Source organism: Sus scrofa, chromosome 8, assembly GCF_000003025.6.
Source record: "Sus scrofa isolate TJ Tabasco breed Duroc chromosome 8, Sscrofa11.1, whole genome shotgun sequence".
Taxonomy (NCBI): domain Eukaryota; kingdom Metazoa; phylum Chordata; class Mammalia; order Artiodactyla; family Suidae; genus Sus; species Sus scrofa.
This window is the reverse complement of record NC_010450.4, coordinates 37,503,714-37,526,958: the sequence shown is the minus strand read 5'-3', so window position 1 is coordinate 37,526,958 and position 23,245 is coordinate 37,503,714. Positions and strand designations below refer to the sequence as shown.

Genomic DNA, 23,245 nt, shown 5'->3' with positions numbered 1-23,245 from the left:
CCTGCCTCTCTCTTATGAAGACACTTGTGATGGCATTAGGGCCCACAGAGATAATCCAGGATAACCTCCCTGTCTCAAGACCCTTATCTTAATTATATCTACAAATTCCTTTTTTACCACATGAGCAGAAAAAACCCTAAAAAACCACCCTCCAAGAGAGAAACACAATGGCAGAGGAGAAGAACTCAAGCTCACCTCCTCTCATGGAAACATCAAAATCACAACTAACTGCTGAACAACAATCAACAAAATAGACTGGAAGCTACCAAAAAAGATATCCTACACCCAAAGATAAAGAAGAAGCCACAATGAGATGGTAGGAGGGGCACTTTCACAATATCAGCAATCCTATACCCACTGGGTATAGGACTGGAAAATAACTGAATCGCAGAAGCTCTACCACAGGTGTGAGTTCAAGACCTCACATCAGGTTCCTGAGCCTGGGCATCTGGAATTTAGAGGAGCAGCCCTTGTACCATTTGGTGTTGAAGGCTAGTGGGGCTGGAGTATAGGAGCTCTACAGGACTGGGGGGAAAAAGACTCTGCCCTTGGAGGATGCACACAGGGTTTCATATGCACTGGATCCCAGGGCAAAGCAAAGACTCTGTAAGAATCTGGGTTGGACCTATCTGCGGGTCTTAGAGGTCTCCTGGGACAGCAGGGGGCAGCTATGACTCACTGTGGGGGCAGGATATAGGAGGCAAAGGTCTCAGGAATAATCATTGGTGTGAGCTCCCCTGGAGGCTATCATTTTGGAAAAATCTGGCCCTACTCATCAGGGCTGAGAAGCCTCAGGCCAAATAATAAACAGAGTGGGAACACAGACCCACCCATCAGCAAACAGGTTATGTAAAGTCCTCCCAGGCACACATCCATCTCTAATCACACTCAGAGAAAAACCCCCATGCACCAGAGGAAAAAGAATTAGTTCCACCTACCAGGGGGCAGGCAACAGACACTCTCATCAGGAAGCCTGCCACAAGTCCCTGTATCAATTTCACCTACAAGGGGGAAGACACAAAAAGCAAGAGAGGCTACAACCCTGTAGCCTGCAAAAAGGAGACCACACAAAAAGCTTTACAAAATGAAAAGGCAGAGAAATATGAGCCATATGAAGGAACAAGACAAAACCCCAGAAGAACAGTTAAGTGAAGTAGAGATAAGCAACCTACATGAAAAAGACTTTAGAATAATGATATTAAAGATAATCTAAGGTCTCAGAGCTTATCAGACACAACTTAGAATACATTTACAAGGAGATCCTGCTGAATAGCATTGAGAACTATGTCTAGATACTCATGTTGCAACAGAAGAAAGGGTGGGGGAAAAATGTAATTGTAATGTATACATGTAAGGATAACCTGACCCCCTTGCTGTACAGTGGGAAAATAAAAAAAATATATTAAAATTAAAAAAAATAAGGTCTCAGAAAAAAAAAATGGAGGCAAAGGGATTTCTCATCATGGCTCAGTGGTTAACAAATCTGACTAGGAACCATGGGGTTGCAGGTTTGATCCCTGGGGTTGCAGGTTTGATCCCTGGCCTTATTCAGTGGGTTAAGAATCCAGTGTTGCCATAAGGTGTGGTGTAGGTCACAGACATAGCTCAGATACTGCATTGCTGTGGCTCTGGCATAGGCTCAGATTAGACCCCTAGCCTGGGAACTTCCATATGCAATGGGAGTGGCCCCAGAAAAGGCAAAAAGACAAAAAAAAAAAAAAAGAGGCAAAGATTGATCAATCACAAGAAACATTTAGCAAGGAAATAGAAGATTTAAAGATTAAATAAGCAGAGATGAAAAACACAGTAACAGAAATAAAAATTCACTAGAAGGAATCAATAGCAGAATACAGGAGGCAGAAGAATTAATAAGTGAGGTTGAAGATAGACTGGTGGAAATCACTGACATGGAACAGAATAAAGAAAATAATGAAAAGAAATGAGGACAGTCTAAGAGAACTTTGGGACAACTTTAAATGCACCAATATTCACATTATAGGGGAGCCAGAGGATAAGAGAGAAAGGGATGGAGAAAATATTTGAAGAGATAATAACTAAAAACTCCCCTAACATGGGAAAGGAATCACTCACTCAAATCTAGGAAGCACAATGAATACCATTTGGAATAAACCCAAGGAGGAATACCCCAAGACATATATTAATCAAACTAACCAAAATTAAAGACATAAAGAAAATGTTGAAAGGAGCTAGGGAAAAGCAAAAAATAGCATACAAGGGAACCCTCATAAGGTTATCAGCTGATATTTCAGCAGAAATTCTGCAGGCCAGAAGGGAGTGGCATAATATAAAAGTGATGGAAGGAAAAAAAAATCTAAAACCAAGAACACTCTACCCAGTAAGGCTTTCATTCAAATTTGAAGGAAAAGTCAAAAGCTTTACAGATAAGCAAAAGCTAGGAGAATTCAGCACCACCAAACCAGCCTTACAACAATTAAAAAGGAACTTCTCTAAGTGGAAAAGAAAAGGCCACAACTAGGAACAATAAAATTATGAATGAGGGAATTCCTGTTGTGGGTCATCAGAATAATAACCTGACTAGCATCCATGAGGATTCAGGTTCAATCTCTGGACTTACTCAGTGAGCTAAGGATCCAGTGTTGCTGCAAGCTGCAGCACTGGTTCAGATCTGGCACTGCTGTGGCTGTGGGATAGGCTGGCAGTTGCAGCTCCCATTAAACTTCCAGCCCAGAAACTTCCATATGCCATAGGTGTGGTCCTAAAAAAAGGAAAAAAAATACAAATGAGAGCTCACTGGTAAAGGCAAACATAAAGTAAAGAGAGGAAATCATCCACGCACAAATATGAGATAAAAACTAGCAACAGTGAGGAGGGTACAAATGCAGAATATTGGAGATGCATTTGCAGTTAGGAGACAAACAATTTAAAACAACTGTGTGTGTGTGTGTGTCTGTGTGTGTATAGAGAGGGATTTATATCAAAAGCTCATGGTAACTGGAAACCAAAAATCTACAATAGATACACATGCAAAAAAGAAAAATCTATCCAAACACAACTCTAAAGATAGTCATCAAATACAAGAGAACAAAAGGGAAAGGGAAGAAAAAAGACTCACAAAAACAAATCCAAAACAATTAAAATGGCAATAAGAACATATGTATCAATAATTACCTTAAATGTAAATGGACCAAATGCTCCAACCAAAAGCCAGAGACTGGATGAGTTGATACAATATATGTGCTATCTAAAAAAGACCTGCATCAGTTCTAGGGACATATACAAAGTGAGAGTGAGAGAAGATAGTCCATACAAACAGAAATTTAAAGAAAGTTGGAGTAGCAATATCGTATCGGACAAGTTAGAATTTAAAATAAAGATGGTTACAAGAGACAAAGAAGGGTATTACATAATGATCAAAGGATCAATACAAGATATAACAATTGTAAATATAGATGCACCCAACGTAGAAGCACCTCGATATATAAGACAACTGCTAACAGCCACAAAAGGAGAAATTGACAATAACATAATAATATTGGAGGACTTACCACAATGGACAGATCATCAAGACAGAAAATCAACAAAGAAACACAGGCCTTAAATAATGCATTAGACCAGATGAATTTAACGGACTTTCAATATTCCCTCTGAAAACAGCAGAATACACATTCTTCTTAAGTGCACATGGAACATTCTCTAGGATAGATCACATTCTGGGCCACAAAACAAGCCTTGGTAAATTTAAGAAAATTGAAATCATATCAAGCATCTTTTCCAACCATAACATGCTAAGACCAGAAATCAACTACAAGAGGGAAAAAAAACCTGCAAAAAACACAAACATGTGGAGACTAAATAATATGCTACTAAATAACCAATGGATCACTGAAAAAATCAAAAAGGAAATAAAAAAAATACCTAGAGACAAATGACAATGAAGACACAATGATCTAAAACCTACGGGATGTGGCAGAAGCAGTTCTAGGATGGAAGTTTATAGCAATACAAGTCTACCTCAGGAGACTAGAAAAACATCAAATAAGCAACTTAAACTTACATGTAAAGCAACCAGAGAAAGAACAAACAAAACCCAAAGTTAGTAGAAGGAAATAAATAATAAAGATCAGAGCAGAAATAAATGAACAAGAAATGAACAAAACAGAAGAAAAAAAATCAGTGAAACCAAAAGCTGGTTCTTTGAAAAGATGAGAAGAACTGATAAAGCCTTAGCCAGACTCTTGAAAAAAAAAAGGGAAAAGGCTCAAATCATTAAAATCAGAAATGAAAAAGGAGGAGTTCCCATTGTGGAGCAGTGGAAGCAAGTCTGACTAGGAACCATGAGGTTGTGGGTTTGATCTCTGCCCTTGCTCAGTGGGTTAAGGATCTGGTATTGCCATGTGCTGTGGTATAGGTTTCAGTCATGGCTCAGATCCAGCATTGCTATGGCTGTGGCTGTGGTGTAGGCTGGTGGCAACAGCTCTGATTTGACCCCTAGCCTGGGAACCTCCATATGCCACAAGTGTGGCCTTTAAAAAGAAAAAAGAAATGAAAAAGGAGAAATTACAATGGACATCACAGAAATACAAAGGATCATAAGAGACTACTATATGCAACTATATGCCAATAAAATGGAAAACCTAGAAGAAATGGACAAATTCTTAGAAAGGTACAATCTTCTAAGACTCAACCAGGAAGAAAAAGAAAAGATGAGAGGACCAATCAAAAGTACTGAAATTCAAACTGTGATTCAAAAGCTTCCAAGAAATCAATGTCTAGGACTGGATGGCTTCACTGGAGAATTCTAGCAAATATTTAGAGAAGTGTTAACACCTATCCTTCTGAGACTTCCAAAAACTGCAGAGGAAACAACACTCCCAAACATTTCTAAGAGGCCACAATCACTGTGATACCAAAACCAAAGATATTACAAAAAAAGAAAATTACAGGCCAATATCACTGATGAACATAGATGCAAAAATCCTCAACAAAATACTAGCAAACCAAATCCAGCAATACATTAAAAGGATGATACATCATGATCGAGTGGGAATTATCCCAAGGATGAAAGGATTTTTCAATATCTGCAAATCAATCAGTGTGATACACCACATTAACAAATTGAAGAATATAAACCACTTGATCATCTCAATAGATGCAAAAAAGCTTTTGACAAAATCCAACATCCATTTCTGATAATAACCCCTCTAGAAAGTGGGCATAGAGGGAACCTACCTCTACGTAATAGATGCCATATATGACAAACCCACAACTAACATCATTCTCAACAATGAAAAGCTGAAGAATTCCCTCTAAGATCAGGAACAATACAAGAATGTCCACTTGCCCTACTTTTATTCAACAAAATTTTGGGAGTCTTAGCCATGGCAATTAGAGAAGAACAAGAAATAAAAGAACTATCACTCTTTGCAGATGATATGCACACAGAAAATTCTAAAGAGGCTATCAGAAAACTATAGCTCATCAATGAATTTGGTAAAATTGCAGGATAAAAAAATAATACATAGCAATCCATGCATTTCTATACACTAACAATGAAAGATCAGAAAAAGAAATGAGGGGAATAATCCTATTTACCATCACACCGAAAAAAAAAAAAACACCCAAAAAACAAACAAACAAAAAACAAAACCTAGGAATAAACCTACCTAAAGAGGCAAAAGACCTGTACCTCTGAAAACCATGAGACACTAGTGAAAGAAATCAAAGATGACACAAACAGATGGAAAGATATACCATGCTCTTGGATTGGAACAATCAATATTGTCAAAATAACTACTACCCAAGGCAATCTACAGATTCAATGCAATCTCTATCAAATCACCAATGACCTTTTTCACAGAATGAGAACATATATTTTTAAAATTTCTATGGAAACACAAAATACCCTGAATAGCTAAAGTAATCCTGAGGAAAAAAAAAATGGAACTGGAGGAAACAGGATCCCTGACCTCAGATTACATTACAAAACTACAGTCATCATACAGTATGGTACTGAAACAAAAATAGAAATACAGATCAACAGAACAGGACAGAAAGCCCAAAAATAAACCCAAGCATCTATGGTCAATTAATCTATGACAAAGGAGGCAAGAATATACAGTGGAGAAAAGACTGTCTCTTCAAAAAGATGGTTCTGGGAAAACTGGACAGCTACATGTTAAGAGAATGCTATTAGAACACTCTCTAACACTATACACAAAAATAAACTCAAAATGGATTAAAGACCTAAATATAAGACTGGATACCATAAAACACTTAGAGAAAAACACATAAAACACTCTGACATAAACTACAACAATTGTCTTCACAGATCCAACTTCTACAGCAATGAAAATAAAAATAAAATATACAAATGGGACCTAATTAAACTTAAAATCTTTTGCATAGCAAAGGAGACCATGAACAAAACAAATATACAACCCACAGAATGGAAGAAAATATTTGCAAATGAAGTGACTGACAAGGGATCATCTCCAAAGTATACAAACAAGTCATGCAGCTCAATATCAAAAAAAAAAAAAACAAAAAAAGGGGAAGATCTAAAGAGACATTTCTCCAAAGAAAACATACAAATTGCCAAATAACACTCGAAAGATGCTCAACATTGCTAATTATCAGAGAAATGCAAATCAAAATTACAATGAGGTACTACTTACACCAGCCAGAATGGCCATCATCAAAATGCCTACAAACGATTAATGCTGAAGAGGCGAGAAGAAAAAAGAACACTTACACTGTTTTTTGGAATATAAATTGGCACAACCACTATAGAAAACAGTATGGGGGTTCCTCAAAAAACTAAAAATAGAATTACCACACAATCCAGCAATCCCACTCCTGGGCATCTATCCAAAGAAAACCACAATTTGAAAAGATATATGTACCCTAATGTTTATTGCAGTACTATTTTCAATAGCTACCACAAAGAAGCAATCTAAATGTACATTGACAGAGGGCTGGATAAAGAAGATGTGGTATATATATACAATGGAATATTACTCAGCCATAAAAACAAAGGAAATAATGCCATTTGTAGCAACAAGGATGTACCTAGAGATTATCATACTCAGTGAAGTTATTAGACAGTGAAAGACAAACATCATGCTTTCACTTATATGTGGAATCTAAAAAAAGAATACAAATGAATTTATTTGCTGGACAAAACTGACACAGACTTTGAAAGCAAACTTATGGTTACCAAAGGGGACAGATAATGTGGGAAGGGATGGACTGGGGTTTGGGATTGGCACATACACACTGAGGTGTATTGAATGATTGACCAACTGGGACCTGCTGTATAGCACAGGGAACTCTAACCAATATTCTGTGATAATCAATATAGGGAAAGAATCTGAGAAAGAATGGATGTATGTACATGTATAACTAAGTCACTTTGTTGTACAGCAGAAATTATCACAACACTGTAAATCAACTACAAGAAAACTTTTAAAAAATGACCCCCCCCCAAAAAAAAAACATTAACAGCCTTCAGGGATTAGGGTGTTGATGTGTTTTAGGGGGTCATTTTTTCAGCTCATCACTATCAGAACTGTACTGTTAATGCTCTTGGAGGTATTTTTTTTTTCAGGCTTTAACTTTTAGGTAATTGTTTCTTCATAAATTCTACAAGTTCGTTTGTCAGTTTTCAATCCAAAAGCTGGTAATAAGAATGAACACTACAGAAGCATCTCAGGTTAACAGTCCTACTGTTATGTATACAACTATAAAAAGAGAATGACTCAGTAACAAAGGTTTGTGTCCATTATGCCTTATGATGGTGTTATAGACTAGGGTTGGCAAACTTTCATCCAGCCGGTCAGATAGTAATATCTCAGGCTTTGCAAGTCAGGTAATCTTTATTGGAACTATTCAGTGTTCCTGTCATAGTGCAAAAGAACCACAGATAGTAAGTAAATTACTGAGTATGTCTGTGTCCCAGTAAAACTTTATTTACAAAAACAGGCAGTGTGCCAAATTGACCTGTGAGCTAATTCGTCAACCCTGTTAGACAATAATATGAAATTGCCATTGTGATGCTCCTATTATGTTTAAAAAGGGAGCACAGCTATTTGCTTATAGTGTTTCTAGCTAAACAGATTTTATAAAACTATAGAGGAAGAACTTTAAAGAGTTCAAAGAATCTATAGATTATAAACCCATGCATACTTCTTACCCATTTCTATCCTATGCAATATGAGAAATTGAGTTCAATTAAAATGGAAAAAATAAGTGAAATCAAAGAAGGGAGGTATAGTCTTCAGTGCTTACAGACTGTAGTAGAGACTGATACGTCTTTTAGTACCCCTTTTCCCCTTCTTTTTAGAAACCTCCTGCTTTTAGCCACTCAGAGTCTACATACTCAGGTTTTAGTTAATGGGATGTGAGCAATGATGTGCCACATCTGGATCATGCCAATACAAAGAAGAACAAAAAAGAGGAAGGCTAGAAAGCTGCATGTTTCCCATCTGCTCTTTCTGCCTCATGCAGGCAGAGATAAAGGGATGCAGCGACCAAGACTGGATGAAACAAAGCTGTCCTATCCCTGTGGACTATCAACCAGACCAGAATATTTCTTGAGAGAGAAATAAAGCTTTTTGTTTGCTTAAGCCATTTCTGTTCTCTGGTAAAAGAGTTTAAAAACCAGTATTTTAACAAGTACACAGACAGACTTCTCTATTCCTCAACAGGATGGTGTACCATCCACTCTCAGTAGCTGCTTAAAGAATTCTAAGCCTGGAGGTCCTGTTGTGGTTCAGCAGTAATGAACCCAACTAGTATCCATGAGGATGTGGGTTTGATCCCTGGCTTCGCTCAGTGGGGTAATCTGGCATTGCTGTGAGCAGTGGTGTGGGTTGCTGATGCAGCTTGGGTCCAGCACTGCTGTGGCTGTGGTGTAGGCTGGCAATCCAGCTCCAATTCGACCCCTAGCCTGGGAACCTCCATATGCCACAGGTGTGGCCCTAAAAAGAAAAAAAAAAAAAGAATTCTAAGCCTACGATTTCACTTACTCTCCTGATGAAAATACAAATGCCATACCTGGGCAGAAGAGCAATACAGGTTGTGAGAACACAAACTAAGTAGAACACTGGATCCAGCATGTGTGCCTGCATAATCCAGTAGGGATTGGATGGTGGGTTGCAAGTTACACACATGGCTCCAAAAGCCAAGGCGAAGAGAAAATAACACAAGATGCTCCCAACGATGACCAGCATGTGGATCCAAGTCTGCAAAACAAGAAGAGCAGGGGAAATGAACAAGCTCTCTCTGAGAGTTCTGCAGCCTGGCAAAATCTGCTCTGTTGAAGGACTGTCACATGTAAGCAGTGGGTGACTGCTGTTAATAAACCTTGGTGAGCAAAATGCCAAATATTGAAGAGATAAGCCAAGAGCATCTTCATGAATAACTCATATCACTGTTTAAACCTATAAAGCTAAGTCAGCAGCCAAAAAGTCATGTGGATGACTGGTTCTTTTGCATTGTTTGGATTTTCTTCTTACTGTTTTCAGAGTCACTCATTGGTCTGTTTCTTCATTACTCCAGTGAACCTCAAACTTTATTCCTTTAAGGAGGTGGTAGACATTACTGCGACCCATCATTTTCTCATTCTCTTCCCCTAATAAGCATTTGGGCAGTTCCTGTCGTGGCTCAGTGGTTAACAAACCTGACTAGCATCCACGAGGACCTGGGTTCGATCCCTGGCCTTGATCCGTGGGTCAAGGATCTGGTGCTGCTATGAGCTCTGGTGTAGGTTGCAGATGCAGCCTGGATTCTGCATTGCTGTGGCTGTGGCGTAGGTGGGTGGCTATAGATCCGATTTGACCCCTAGCCTGGGAATTTCCATATGCAGTGGGTGTGGCCCTAAAAAGATTAAAAAAACCCTAAAAACCAAGCATATGGGAGGACTGCATTTCTCCACCCCCTTGAAATTCAGCATGGCCACACATCTTGCTTTGACCAATAAAGTGTGAATGGAAAAGATGTGTAAAACTTTCAAGTCAGAGGCAAGGAACAGCTGCTGTGCAATTTTCCATGCTGTCTCCTTTCTTTCCATGTTGACCAAGGAGTTCTTCTTGGGGATAATTCCAGGTGGTATCGTGACAAGACACAGCCTGGGTGACGGAGCCACCCCTCAGAGGACAATCTCTCTAGAGCTGTCTGGAACCTTAGTAACTTTACATGAGCAAGAAGTAAATCTCTGTATCACACTATAACTTATTCACCTTCATATCTCCGTAGAGCTTGCACTATTATTTTTCTTAACATTTTGCTGTAAACTGTCCCACTCTTTAATTAAATAACTTTATTTAGAAAGAAAAGCAAGGAGTTCCTGTCATGGTGCAGTGATTAACGAATCCGACTAGGAATCATGAGGTTGAGGGTTCTATCCCTGCCCTTGCTCAGTGGGTTAACGATCCGGCGTTGCGGTGAGCTGTGGTGTAGGTCGCAGATGAGGCTCGGATCCTGAGTTGCTGTGGCTCTGGCGTAGGTTGGCAGCTACAGCTCCAATTAGACCCCTAGCCAGGGAACCTCCATATGCCGCGGGAGCGGCCCAAGAAATGGCAAAAAGACAAAAAAAAAAAAAAAAGCAGATCACTACCTTCAATGTACTATCAGCATTACCTGTCATTAACAGTGCAGAGTCTGGGGTCTGATCTATGTTTGTTATGAAGGGAAATTAGCAAGAGTTATTGCCCAAACAGGCTGCTGTTTTGATGTCATGCAATGTACAAAAGAGAATTGCCCTCGTGTTATATGGTAGGTTATGCAGTATTATTTAGAGCCATGTACAGTATCACCTAAAGTCATTGTGTATACCATGTGGTACATGTTACTCTTTCAGGGGAAGCACTGCTTTATTAATCTTTTTTTATTTTCTAAGGCTATCATTTTCAAGCAAGATCCAATTTTCTCCGATTTCCTCTTCACCTTGCAACGTACTTCCCCAGGGCAGATGTCTTAACGAGAGTCACAGAGACTGCTCACTTTCTGTAAACATGCACAAAATGCTCAGAAAATGCTGGCTAAATCTTTAATTTCAATTCTTATCCTCTAAAACAATGATTTTTTTTTTTTTTCTTTCTCAACTGTCCTTCCTTCCCACGGAGCCCTATTGCCTGAAATTTTTTCCTTCCAAGATGTGCTTTTGGGAAGTGAGATGTGACTCGAAGGAGTTGACACATTTAAATCAATGGATACCATTAACATCAAGGGACAATGGGTTAAAAAAAAAAAAAAAAACACCAGGGAGATGGGAGAGGTGGCAATGAGATGGTGAGCAAAGGCGTGAAGGGAAACCAATTCAAATTCTCAGAATAGTCAACTCCTACTGACAAGTGACCTCCCAAGGTCATGAGTACCAGCCTCCCCTGGTGTGACAATTCTTTAATGATTCACCCTTTACACACAGCAGTCACTGCTCTTGGCCCCCAGCTTTTACTCCGCTTCTCTTGGTGCGGACACTCAGCATCACGCACAATCTTGGCGAAATATTTCTCCTCTTGCTAGAGCCTCTGGAGCCAAGGAAATAGAAATCTGTCAGCAGAGGCTGAACTTGGGAGACCACGAACAAGGCAAGGGCAGAAAAGAAAATGGGGCCAATCCAGACCCGAGGACCATCCCACCTGCCTGCTCAAGGTTTCCAACTCCTAGATCTCCAGAGCCATTCTGGATCCCCAGGATATATATTTTTTTTTAACTTGTTTTAGATGATTCTTCAATATATTTTTAATAGCTTTCCTATTTGCTCAGGTTAGCCAAAATAGATTGCTGTGGCTCATAACCACTGAACCCAAGTGGATATTTGACATGTTAAAGCCTGCAGAACATTCATCAGTGTCAGAACGTAAGACGCTTCCTTAGGTAGCAGTGAAAAGTACCTACATAATTGCTTAAAAACTTAAACTGATATTTGAACAAGCCCAAATATTTTAGTTACAGAATTCCCTTTACTCTTCCCATCTGGTGTTTGCAGATATTAACCTTTTACAACAATTTAGGCTTGTAAGGTTTGATTACAGCTGGTTATAAGCAAAGCAAGTGATGTCGAAAATATTCAGCTCGACTTGAGACTGTAAATAATCTCATAACATAACCTCAGATCACATTTAAAACAAGAATTCATTTGGCTGTTTTCCCGTTTCAAATGCATCACCACCAGGATGTTAAATATACCCCAAACATTGGTTAGTCATTTAATCATTCATTCATTCAAGTATTTTTTGAGCACCTACTATGTGCCTGTCTTGACCTACATATGGTGGTGAACAAAATAAACATGAACCTTGTCCTCAGATTATAGTCTAATGTAGAAGAGAAACATGAACAAAATAATCATAATTAATTATAATCCTAGGATTATGAATAAAAAAAAGGATGGTATGAAAAAATGGATGTTAGGGAAGGGCTCTTGGGGAAGCAGCTTTTTTGCTGAAACCTAAAATGACATTTGAGCTGGGTAACGTGCAGAGATCTAAAAACGAACTAGGAATATTTTCATCAGAGGATATGGTCAATGCCAAGGCCCTGACATGGTAATGAGTTTATTGCAGCTAAGAAACTGGAGGAGGGACAGTGTGGTTCTAGCCTATAAATATGTGGAAATGAGGTTGGAGAGAGAGAGAAGGCATCACTACATGAAGCCTATCAGGCCATCTTAGGACTTTTAGATTTTATTCCAGGTACCATAAGAAGCCACTGAAGGGTTGTACCCAAAGGAGAGCAAAAATGTCTGATGCATATTTCTTTTTTGTCTTTTTTTTTTGCCTTTTTCTAGGGTTCCCAGGCTAGGGGTCTAATCCCACCTGTTGCCTCCGGCCTACGCCACAGCCACAGCAATGCCAGATCCGAGCTGTGTCTGCAACCTACACCACAGCTCATGGCAATGCAGGATCGTTAACCCACTGAGCAAGGCCAGGGATCGAACCCTCAACCTCATGGTTCCTAGTCGGATTCGTTAACCACTGAGCCACGATGGGAGCTCCTGATTCATATTTCAAAAGGATGACTCTGATCGTGTTGTAGAGAGGGCCAGGGAGTCAACCGTAGGAGGTGGAAAGACGAGGGAGGCTATAACCATGGTTCAGGGAGATATGACAGTGAGGCTTTGCCTACAGCAGAGACAATGACAGTGGAAGTGAGAGAGCAGCATATATCATCACAGAGGCAGTTTATTCTCCAGACATGGGTAGGATGGTCTTCTCCTGCAAAGGAGAGTTTACAGCAAAGTGCTCTTTATCTGAATTCCACGTATTAGCTTTGCTGCAGAGCCACCCTGCCATTTTTATGAAAAGACTTAACTTTATCATTAAGTCAGCAACTAAGTTTGAAAAAAAAACCACCTTAGAATTAAATGAATGGGAAACATTCTGGAAGCAGATGAAGATACATTTTTTTTGGTATTATGAGAAAAGCATAAAATCATCACTTACAAAAGTCAATATACCCGGATTTATAAAAACACCTGTTTTTCTTTTAGTTGAAAGGCATCAGCTAGGTCTGGAAGAACGCCAGCCATAGAAGGGTAATTGTTTCTCCAGCTTGACTCACCTCTATGAACCAGCCATACCATGGAAACCACCAAAGGGACCAGGCAGGTGTTCTCCATGACTGTACATCAACCTCAGCATAATGGTACTCAACAATCACCAAGAGTAGCTGTGAATTACCCTTCTTCAATGGGGTCATGACTCTTCTCATCACCACTGGTCTTCTAGGCAGGAGCATGTTTCCCCACCAATAGTTTCAGGCTGCTTCAGAGGCAGGAAAACTACTCACCAAACTCTTGCTTTCAATGACCAGATGGAGGAGAATGATGAAGAGAGCAGCTGTGTTCAGGGGGTTCCCGAATGCAAAGATGTCAATGTCTGAGCCCTGGTAGGTCTACGGAGAGAGGGTAAGAGTTGGTGACCTCTTACTCAGCAGTATGAATGCAATCACTTTATTCCCTGACTCAACTCAGGACTGAGTTCCTTCCTCAGGGATCCTAAGAGCTGGTCATTTAGGATAACCCTAAATGTTTTCAGAAAATGGGACTCTCTCACAGAGAGGCCATCTAGTCTTTGAACTTTTTGGTTCGAATTTCCCTTTATTCTGAGTCATGATTCATTTTCCGTGAAACTTCACTTATACCTCTAGCTCTCTGAGGTACAGACAAATATGACATATGTTTCACTTAACAGAGCTACAAACCTTTGAAGCAGGTACTATGGCTAACCTGAGTATATACCACTATTAACAAATATCCATCCTTCTCACATGTAAATGTCTTCAAGTCCTTAAAGTATTCTTCAAATGACACTATTTTCTGATCTTTGACAATTCTAGTATTTCTATTCTAATTACACTTCAGACTGCCTCATCCATACTCCTCTTGAAATGGGACTGGCATATGCCACTATTATATACAAAATAGATGGTCAGTGGGGACCTGCTGTACAGCACAAGGAACTCTACTCAATATTCTATGATAACCTACCTAGAAAAAGAATCTGAGAAAAAAAGGATATGTTTATATATATATATATATATATCTGCATCACTGTGTTGTACATCAGAAATTAACACATTGTGAATCAACCACATGTCCATAAAACTTTAAAAAATGAAAAGAAATGCAGTGTACCTAGAATATTCTAACTGGGTGAGTGCAAATAACTTTAATTGAATAAAGAATAACAATTCTTCCCTTAGAGACGATTACCTTTTTCCTTCTTATTGCTAAACTTTTGTTAACCATCCATGATCGAATTAATATTTTCTTCCAGGAAGAAATGTGTGGATGGACAACTGTATCATGCTGCTTTGTGCTTGGTGATGGCCTAAAATTTTTAAATTAATTTTACACAGTCTTTGCTTGGTCACATATCTTCCATTCTTTACCTGTGTAACATATTGGTGGGGTTTTTTTTTGTTTTTTTGTTTTTTAGTTTTGGGGAGAGCACTTAAATTCAATATTCTGAATGTCATCGTGATACAATTAGCCTAGTGTTAACTAACAATAGCATTTCTATTTTACTCTGCCTCTCTGATTCTGACTCCTCTCATCGTATGGTGGACCTCCAATTTTATTCAAGTCATTGATGAAAACTGTCAATCAGTACCTATACCTAGAAAAAGAGACCCAAGAGGACTCAGCTAGGAACCTCTCTCCAAATTTAACCTATTTGGGAGGGGTGTTATAGTCAGTTAATAATCGACTTGATTGTGTGAGCAATCTACCCTAATATACCTAATTCTCTATGCCGATACCAGTGACAAAGTATAAAGAAGCATCATTACTTCATTAACAACAAACCCTTTGAGGGAACAAGGACTTACATAGTAAGGCACAAAGAAGCAGACCAGGCTTTGATAAAAGGCATCCAACAGGGTGATCCAGAAGGTGTGGGGTAAGTATGCCTAAAAATGAAACAGATATTGGGGAGGGAGCAAGATTAACGAGGGTCAAAGTGAAATCACAGAACAACACAAACCAGTGCTTGTTTTTGCTTCTCTGAGAGAAAACTCTATCCCTTTAATTCTCTCACTCACAAAACAGGTAGGATTTGTAAATAGTTGTGGAAGAATGAGGGGTGATAATTGAATAAGTTCACAGGTGAAAGAGAAAAATCGCTGAAGAAACTTCAGCTTGTTTTGCTTTTATCATTGGAACAATCTTAAATCTGCCTGAAATAGGGATAGCAGTATTATCACTTCCTATTGACCACGTTTCAAAAACTTCTCCAAATTCATCCACTTCTCTCCCCCTTACTTCTTTCATTCCAATTTACCACCAACTCTCTATGAATGACTGGAGAGCCATCCACCCGCCTCTTGGCTTATTCTCTTAGCCCTAAACCAGTCTTCCCATAGCGGCCAGTTTTAAAAAACGTAAATCAGGTCATCTCCCTAATTAATCAAACTGGTCCCCCTCCCAAACCCCAATGACTTTCACAGTGTTTCCAATACAATCTAAATTCTTTCCCACGGCCTATAAGGTCCTTCGTGGTCCGCCCACTGAAGCCCCTGCTCTCCTGGGTCACCCCGCCCTCTCCTCCCACCCTCCTTCACCATCCTCCCCACACAGACTTCATCCTATTTCTCAAATATGCTACATCCATTCCTTCCTTGGGGCTTAACCTGTGCTGTTGTTTCTGCCAGAAATTCTTTCCTGCTCCTCCCAATCAGCTCCTTACTATTCCTATCCTGACTTAAAGATCACTTCCTCATAGAGGCATAGACCCCTGGATCAGTCTAAATGTCAAGCCTTTAATCATTTACTTCCACGGCCTCCTGAGAAGTCTCTCACCACCATCAGAAATATTTCCTTGGAGTTCCTGTGTGGTGCAGTGGAAATGAATCCGACTAGGAACTATGAGGTTGTGGGTTTGACCCCTGGCCTTGCTCAATGGGTTAATGATCCGGCGTTGCCATGAGCTGTGGTGTAGGTCGCAGACAGGGCTTGGATCCAGTGTTGCTGTGGCTGTGGTGCAGGCTGGCAGCTGTAGCTCCGATTTGACCCCTAGCCTGGGAACCTCCATAGGCTGCAGGTGCAGCCCTAAAAAAAACAAACAACAATGACAAAGAAATATTTCCTCAATGATTTCTTATGTTCTCTCAATGGAGTGCAAACTTCATAGAGTAGGACTTGAGTTCTTTTATTCAAGTGATTAAAACCATGTCTGGTACATAGCAGGTACTTCACGACTATCTGTTGGCTTAATCAACTATTGTTATATAACTTTTCATGTGCTCAATTGCTTCATACCACATCTTCTAGAAAGAGAGAGAAAGATCAAGTAGACACACTAGTCAAGTGGTGGAAAACAGGTTTTCACAAGAGACAACTCTGATCAATGATAATCTCTGTGCAGAAGGCTCCATTTAGACCCATTCAGGAAGGCTGGAGTGCTACAGGTTATAAGTGATGTCTGCCATGGGCAAAAACAGCAACACACGTATCACTTCCCTTAACTAGCCTTCCCTTTTCTTAAGGTGTTCATAGTCTTATTCCCTTTCAGATGCAAAAAGAGGCTAACATTTCCTTGAAAATGTCTAATGGTCTCCTGAAGAACTAATCTTTAAAAATATACCAACTCTCCATATACCTTCTTCCATTCTTCAAAAGACTATACTTGGAAGTTTTACACCTATCCTTTTTTTCTTTTTTATCCCTGTCCTCTGCAAAATTAAAGCAATGAAGATTCATCATTTCCAGTCCACTTTTCCCTGTATTTTCTTTTACAATTCTTTTCACTGGAAATGAATCTTCTACCTGGCCCTTCTTCACACAAGTGTCCATAAAGTCTTAATGATGCACAATCGATTCTAACAAAGCACAACCAAATGGTGGAAGAGAATGTGGCAGAGTCAAAGGGGCAACAAAAATGTCACCGGATAAGAGAGAGAACAATTTCAGAATAAGTTAAAATACAGCTTCCGGCTTCTGGGGGAGCAGAGGGTGTTCAAAAAACTGAGCACCAAAAGGTAACAAGTATACTTTCTCTTTGGTCATGTGAGTGGGGGGGCTTGGGAGTAGAGAAGGGTCAAGGGTAAGACAAATGAGAGAATAAAGGGAGTAACTCATGGGATCTCCTGGAAACTGAGAGGGAAAATCTGGACATGAAGTGAAAGCCAGGAAAGAAGACTGTGTGGGTGATGGAGAGATGGGCAACACTATTGCTTCTTGGAAAGGATGCCTCTGACTGCAGCCTTCCAGACCCATCTCCTTTCAAGGAGGGAGATGCTATAACCCTGGAAAGTATATTTAAGGACAAAGACAGGAAATGGCCCAAGTATAAAAATGAATTTGCGTGGAGGCCAAGTTCAAAGAAAGGACAACTCTTCTGGAAGGTAACGTCAATGAAATCCATCACCTTTTATCAGTGGACACATATTGGAAATCTGCTCACTCTTACCGTGTATTATAAAACTGGCCGGATTGCTAGAATAGTGTGTGCAAAAGATAGCATGTTTCAACAACAGGAAGCAATGACCTCAACTCTTCTAAGACCAATTACAATCTTCAGGTTGTACAAATAGGCTTTTGAAACATTAGCTATGAAAAACTTTCAGAGTCTTCCTTTTACTCCTCTTTCCCCAAAGGATGTGGAATTCAACTCAGGCCTAGGGCGCAGAACAACCTTCATTAATATCAACCACACATTCCTGCACCCTCGCCTTGAACTTTTAAGTTGGACTGGACGTTTTTAGGAAGACCCCAAGTGGTTCTTTGACCTGAACGGGCTGGATGACATTAAAGGATTGTAAGGATTTCTGCTTGCCTGGAAGCTGACTTTTCCTCTGTGTTGGCTGCTCCATGAGCCTAAGGACATTAAATTACTCTCTAGTCTGGAAAGGCAGTTCAAGACAGAATAAAGCTGGATTGACAAAAACAAATCATTTTATTGATTTTATTTTTTTCTTCTTCCAGCTGTACTTGCAGCATGTGGAAGTTCCTAGGCTAGGGGTCAAGTCAGTACTACTGCTGCAGGCCTACACCACAGCTGTAGCAACACTGGATCCAAGTCAAATTTGTAACCTACACCACGGTTTGTGGCAACACTAGATCCTTAACCCCCTGAGAGGGGCCAGGAATCAAACCCAAATCCTATGGAGACTATGCTGAGTTCTTAACCCACTGAACCACAATGAAAACTCAAAAACACATCATTTTAAATTCAGAATTTCCTCAAATTTCTGGTTAAATGTGAGTGTGGGGTAAAAACAATGTACTGAGAGTTTAATATGGCTGGAACTTACATATTAATCCTTGTATCATCTCCATAAAGTAAAGAAATTGGAGTACAGGGAAGTCAAATAACTTAATGAGGTCACACACCACAGAACCCGAATTTAAACTTAGGCTAAACATAACCCATCATTTCTAACATGTGCTGATCTGGGTCAGCATCTTCAGAACAATGAGTCCAGTAAAGCTCAATACATGGATTTCTCACAGTGAGTCTCGTTTTTTATTTTTATTTTTTGCCTTTTTAGGGCTGCACCCACGGCCCCAGGCTAGGGGTTGAATCGGAGCTGTAGCTGCTGGCTTACACCACAGCCACAGCAACGCGGGATCTGAGCCACATCTGTGACCTACACCACAGCTCATGGCAACGTCGGATCTGTGCCCCACTGAGCGAGCGAGGCCAGGGACTGAACCTGCATTCTCATGGATGCTAGTCAGTTTCATTTCCATTGAGCCACAACGGGAATTTCAGAGTCTCATTTTTGTTTGTCTAGTTCTTCTATAGGAAACCCTCCTTGACAATCCTGTCCATGTGTCCCCTCTCTGTCCTGGGGAATGATCTATGTCCCCAGCCTGGTGGATGAGAAAACAATCTTTCAAGCCACAGTGATAAACACAGGGAAAAGCAAAGGACTCAAGAGGGGCTCAATGATTTATAACCAGCACATCTAGGGTTGCTTAAAGAATAACGGTGTTCTGTCACCATTATTCCTGGATTTTGCAGCTATGACAGTCAAAACATTTTCCTTTTTTATTAAGCCAATTTGAACTGGGTTTCTATCACTTGCAACTGAAAACGTCCTAATGGAAGCCTCTTCTCAAGGCTAGATTATCTGACCAGACTGACCCTTCAGCCTTGCCCACATACAGGTGTCTATAGGTTGTTGGTCCATTTCAGTCCCTATGATCCCAGCAATGGACCTATGAGCACACTTTGGACTTTTGGCCATTAAACAGCAAAGGGGTGGGAGGCACCTAAGGACCAAAGATGACACTGATGTTCTTTCTGCAGCATAGCATGGGCTCAGGAACCAGGGTTCACCTGCACCACTCAGGAGCTTGGTGACACAGGCAGATTACTTCAGGTACCTCCCTGTGCCCAACTTGCCTCATCAACAGTGTGGATAATGATAGCATCTATCTTGCAGGGGCACTTTGAGAATTAGATTTACATATGTTAAGCACTTACAACAGTACCAGGCATACAGGAGGCATTACATAAACATTCATAAGGCCATCTCAATGCTGGTTATGCTTAATCTTGTAAGAGATGAATTGGGACAGCTGGCTTAATTAATCAGTGACGACAATCCTCTAGGTAGGAGCTGATGAGGGCAGAGAGAGAAGGATGGGGCGGGGAGGGCTGATGTAAAGGATGCATCAGAAGTGCATGGACAGGACCAAGAGCATCTAAGTGGAGGTGAGGCTGGTCTTAGGGAGAGGGAGCCATTAAGATGACTCCGCTGTTCTAAGGGAGAGGAGCACCTGAAGAATTTAATTTTGCCTTTAGAAACAAACTCGGAAGGCCCCCATCTTGGATCTGGATTTTTTTAGCTGTGAAATTTTTGAATAAAATGACGTAGCCCCTTTGAAGTTCAGATGCTTCCTCTTAGAATGGGAAGACGTTCTCTCTCAAAGTGCTTTGTGGAGATAAATGGGACCAGCATACTTCGTAGTCTGCACACAGAAGGCACCGTGCGGTTTGGTAAAAACTAGATATTGTTCGTTGTAAGGTCCAAAGGCTAGATGTCTTCTTATGTGCACCTCAGGTCTTTCATGCTTTTATGTGTGTTCGTCTCAGAAGCGAGGAATTTCCCATCTGCAGTGTCACAAGAGATCTTTGGAAACACACACACATTCAAATCGTTTTCAATACATGACCACACTTGAGCCGGTCTGACTGGAAAATGCCCTGGCTTTGACAAGGGGTGTGTTATCAGTCTGCACAGTGCTGCTGTGGCACCCACCTCTGATCTCTGGCCACTCCTGTAAAGCTCAGGCAGTTGCAGGAGCATCTCTGCAGACACATCCTTCTCCAGAACACCATAGATGACAGGAGGGGCGGATGTGAAAAGGAGGTTGAAGAAGATCAAGACCCAATAGTCAGTCATGGATGTTCCTGAAAACCCACAAAAGAACTGGTACCAGAAAAGGAGGTTCACATAGGCCTAGGGACACAAAGAGGGACATGCATATCTTAGAGTCAGCAGTGTGTGCTAGGACCGCTCATGCCACCCGCTGCATCCTGAGCTGTGCGACTTCAGCCCCTCCCTCAGGACAGCTTCCTCTCTCACAGAATCGAAGACCACAACTTACCTTGCAGCTGCTGTGTCTTAGTAAATTAAGACACACAAACGCACACACATACACAGACCATTTACTGTGTGGAGCTGGCACGGTTCTAAGGAGTTTATGAATAACACATTTAATTTTCGTAATAAATTGGGAATTAGTATTGTTCCCATTTTACAGATGAGGAACATGAGGCACAGTGAGGCTAAGGAACTTGCCCAAAGTTACCAGGCTACTCGGCCGCAGAGCCAGTATTCAAATGGAGGCGTTCGTTCCAGCTCTAGATGAGAAACTAGCCCTGGGTCTGGTACACAGCAGGCCTACAACGAACGTTCATTCTCTTCCCTTCTGGGTTCACAATTATTTTTTTCGCAGTGAAATGGGTGGTGCCAGTGAGTGGCCAACCATCCCAGTTTGCTTGGGACTGAGCTGTTTTCCAGGACCTGGGACTCTAACTATGACAGTCCCAAATCAGGACAGGCGGTCACCCTACAAGCCAGGCACATACCTTCTAGAGTGTTTCCTTCAGTATTCTGTCTCTGGCAATCTAAGTCCATGATAGCAAGTGCTCTGTGCCCCCAAGGAAGGCAGGACGCAGGGAAGGACACGGGACTGAGATTTAGGGAGTCTTGTTCCAAGTCTGGGGACACTTCCAACTGACTATATGACTTGAGGTTATTTTCCTAACGTCTATGAATTTTGGCTCTTATGTCTGGAAATTGAAAATTATGCCACATAAGGGCTTACTATCAAGATCCAGTTAGAAAGTGCTCATGACCTAGAAAGTGCCTTTTTCCTGAGTATTCATTAGCTGATGCAGGACTTATCATCAGTGGCATCACAGTCCATTGGAAGACCTTAAGACAGGGGCCACGATCCTCAAACGTGAGTGTATGACACGCATCATGCCTCCGTCCTGAAAACATATCAGTTTTGGGTACGTGTGTTTGGGAAACTATTCTGGGGACTGAATCCACAGTCTTTATCACTATCGCAAAAGTTGTCCAAGATCCAAGAACTACAGCCCCAGAAAGCTAAGCTCCTCCAACAGTTTCTGATACTGGCCCTCATCTCCACAGTGTACAAACCATTCAATGTTGGCCCGACAGGAAAAGAGGTAGAAATAAGTTGAGAGAATATCACGGTCATCCAGGGTTACAGAGTAAAAGGAACACAGGATCCTTACTCCCTGGTGATGCAGTTGCTACTAATGAACACACACCCCCCCCTCCAAAAGCAAGCGGCATCTCTTTCTAATACTAGTTAGAAATTTGGAGTTAAAAGGGAGAGGGAGAGGATGCAGTGGGCTACATCATAATAGAAGGTAGAAAAAGCATTTTAAAAAAACCTGGCCGGGGGGAGTGCTTCTCTAAAAGTCACTGACCACTAAATTCTGGAATTTTAAACAAGTCACAGCTTTCTCCAGAATCACACACTCAGCCAGAGATGTTGTACATTTCAAATATGATCATAAAGTATCCAAGTTTTTTTAAACTTTGGCTAAATGTGCCAATTCTAATTAGTAAAAGTACTGAGAGCATCCTAAAAAGCTCATTGTGCTATAGGGAAAAAAAAAAAAAATGTCCCTGCTGATAAACAGACACACAGACACACCTATGCACAGATCTACATTATACATTTGGGATATCCTAAAAATGACCCGTTAAAGTCATCTTTTTCCTAAAGACGGTATTTCAATAGCATGATGTAAATGCACGTTTGCCACTAACTGGCTCCTCATGGACTTTAAAGACCAAGAATAAATCTGGTCTGAAAATTGTGACATATTTACACCACTGTGCCTAGAAGGGATTTAGGTGAAGCAACAGAAGGCCAACCTGAGTTTCTGAAAGAGGAGACTGAAATTTAAACGGTATGCCGAAGATCACAGGCCAGGATGTCTACAAATCAAATTCTGCCCTTTAGGAATTACATGGTCTAAATTAAGTTTCTTGACCATCACACAGCTATCATGTGCAAACACATTTCACAAGCTGGCCAGAGAATTCTGCATCATGGAGTGTGACCCAGCTGCAGGCCAAGAGGCACAATACAGGGTTTTCAGCTATATCTGTGTCTTCAACATACCACGTGGGACAGCTGCTGGGGAACAGCAGGTATTTTTTTTGGTATCTCCTGTAAAAGGGAGGCAAACCTTTTCATTCCCTACTGACAGAGAGCATTAAACATTTCATAATTCTGCTTGTCACAACCTTTTTAGGGAAG

General features: G+C 40.6%; 1 protein-coding gene across 6 annotated transcripts in view; it reads right to left on the bottom strand.

The window, feature by feature from the left end:
• Positions 1-23,245, bottom strand: part of ATP10D (ATPase phospholipid transporting 10D (putative)) — a 124,031-nt gene that overhangs the window by 4,749 nt on the left and 96,037 nt on the right. For all 6 annotated transcript variants that reach the window (XM_021100567.1, XM_021100569.1, XM_021100568.1 and 3 more), the window contains 4 exons: positions 20,695-20,895; positions 15,316-15,396; positions 13,774-13,878; positions 9,037-9,224 (listed from right to left, as the gene is read on the bottom strand). In XM_021100567.1, coding sequence (XP_020956226.1) covers positions 9,037-9,224; positions 13,774-13,878; positions 15,316-15,396; positions 20,695-20,895 — 575 coding nt within the window. The remainder of the gene's footprint in view (positions 1-9,036; positions 9,225-13,773; positions 13,879-15,315; positions 15,397-20,694; positions 20,896-23,245) is intronic.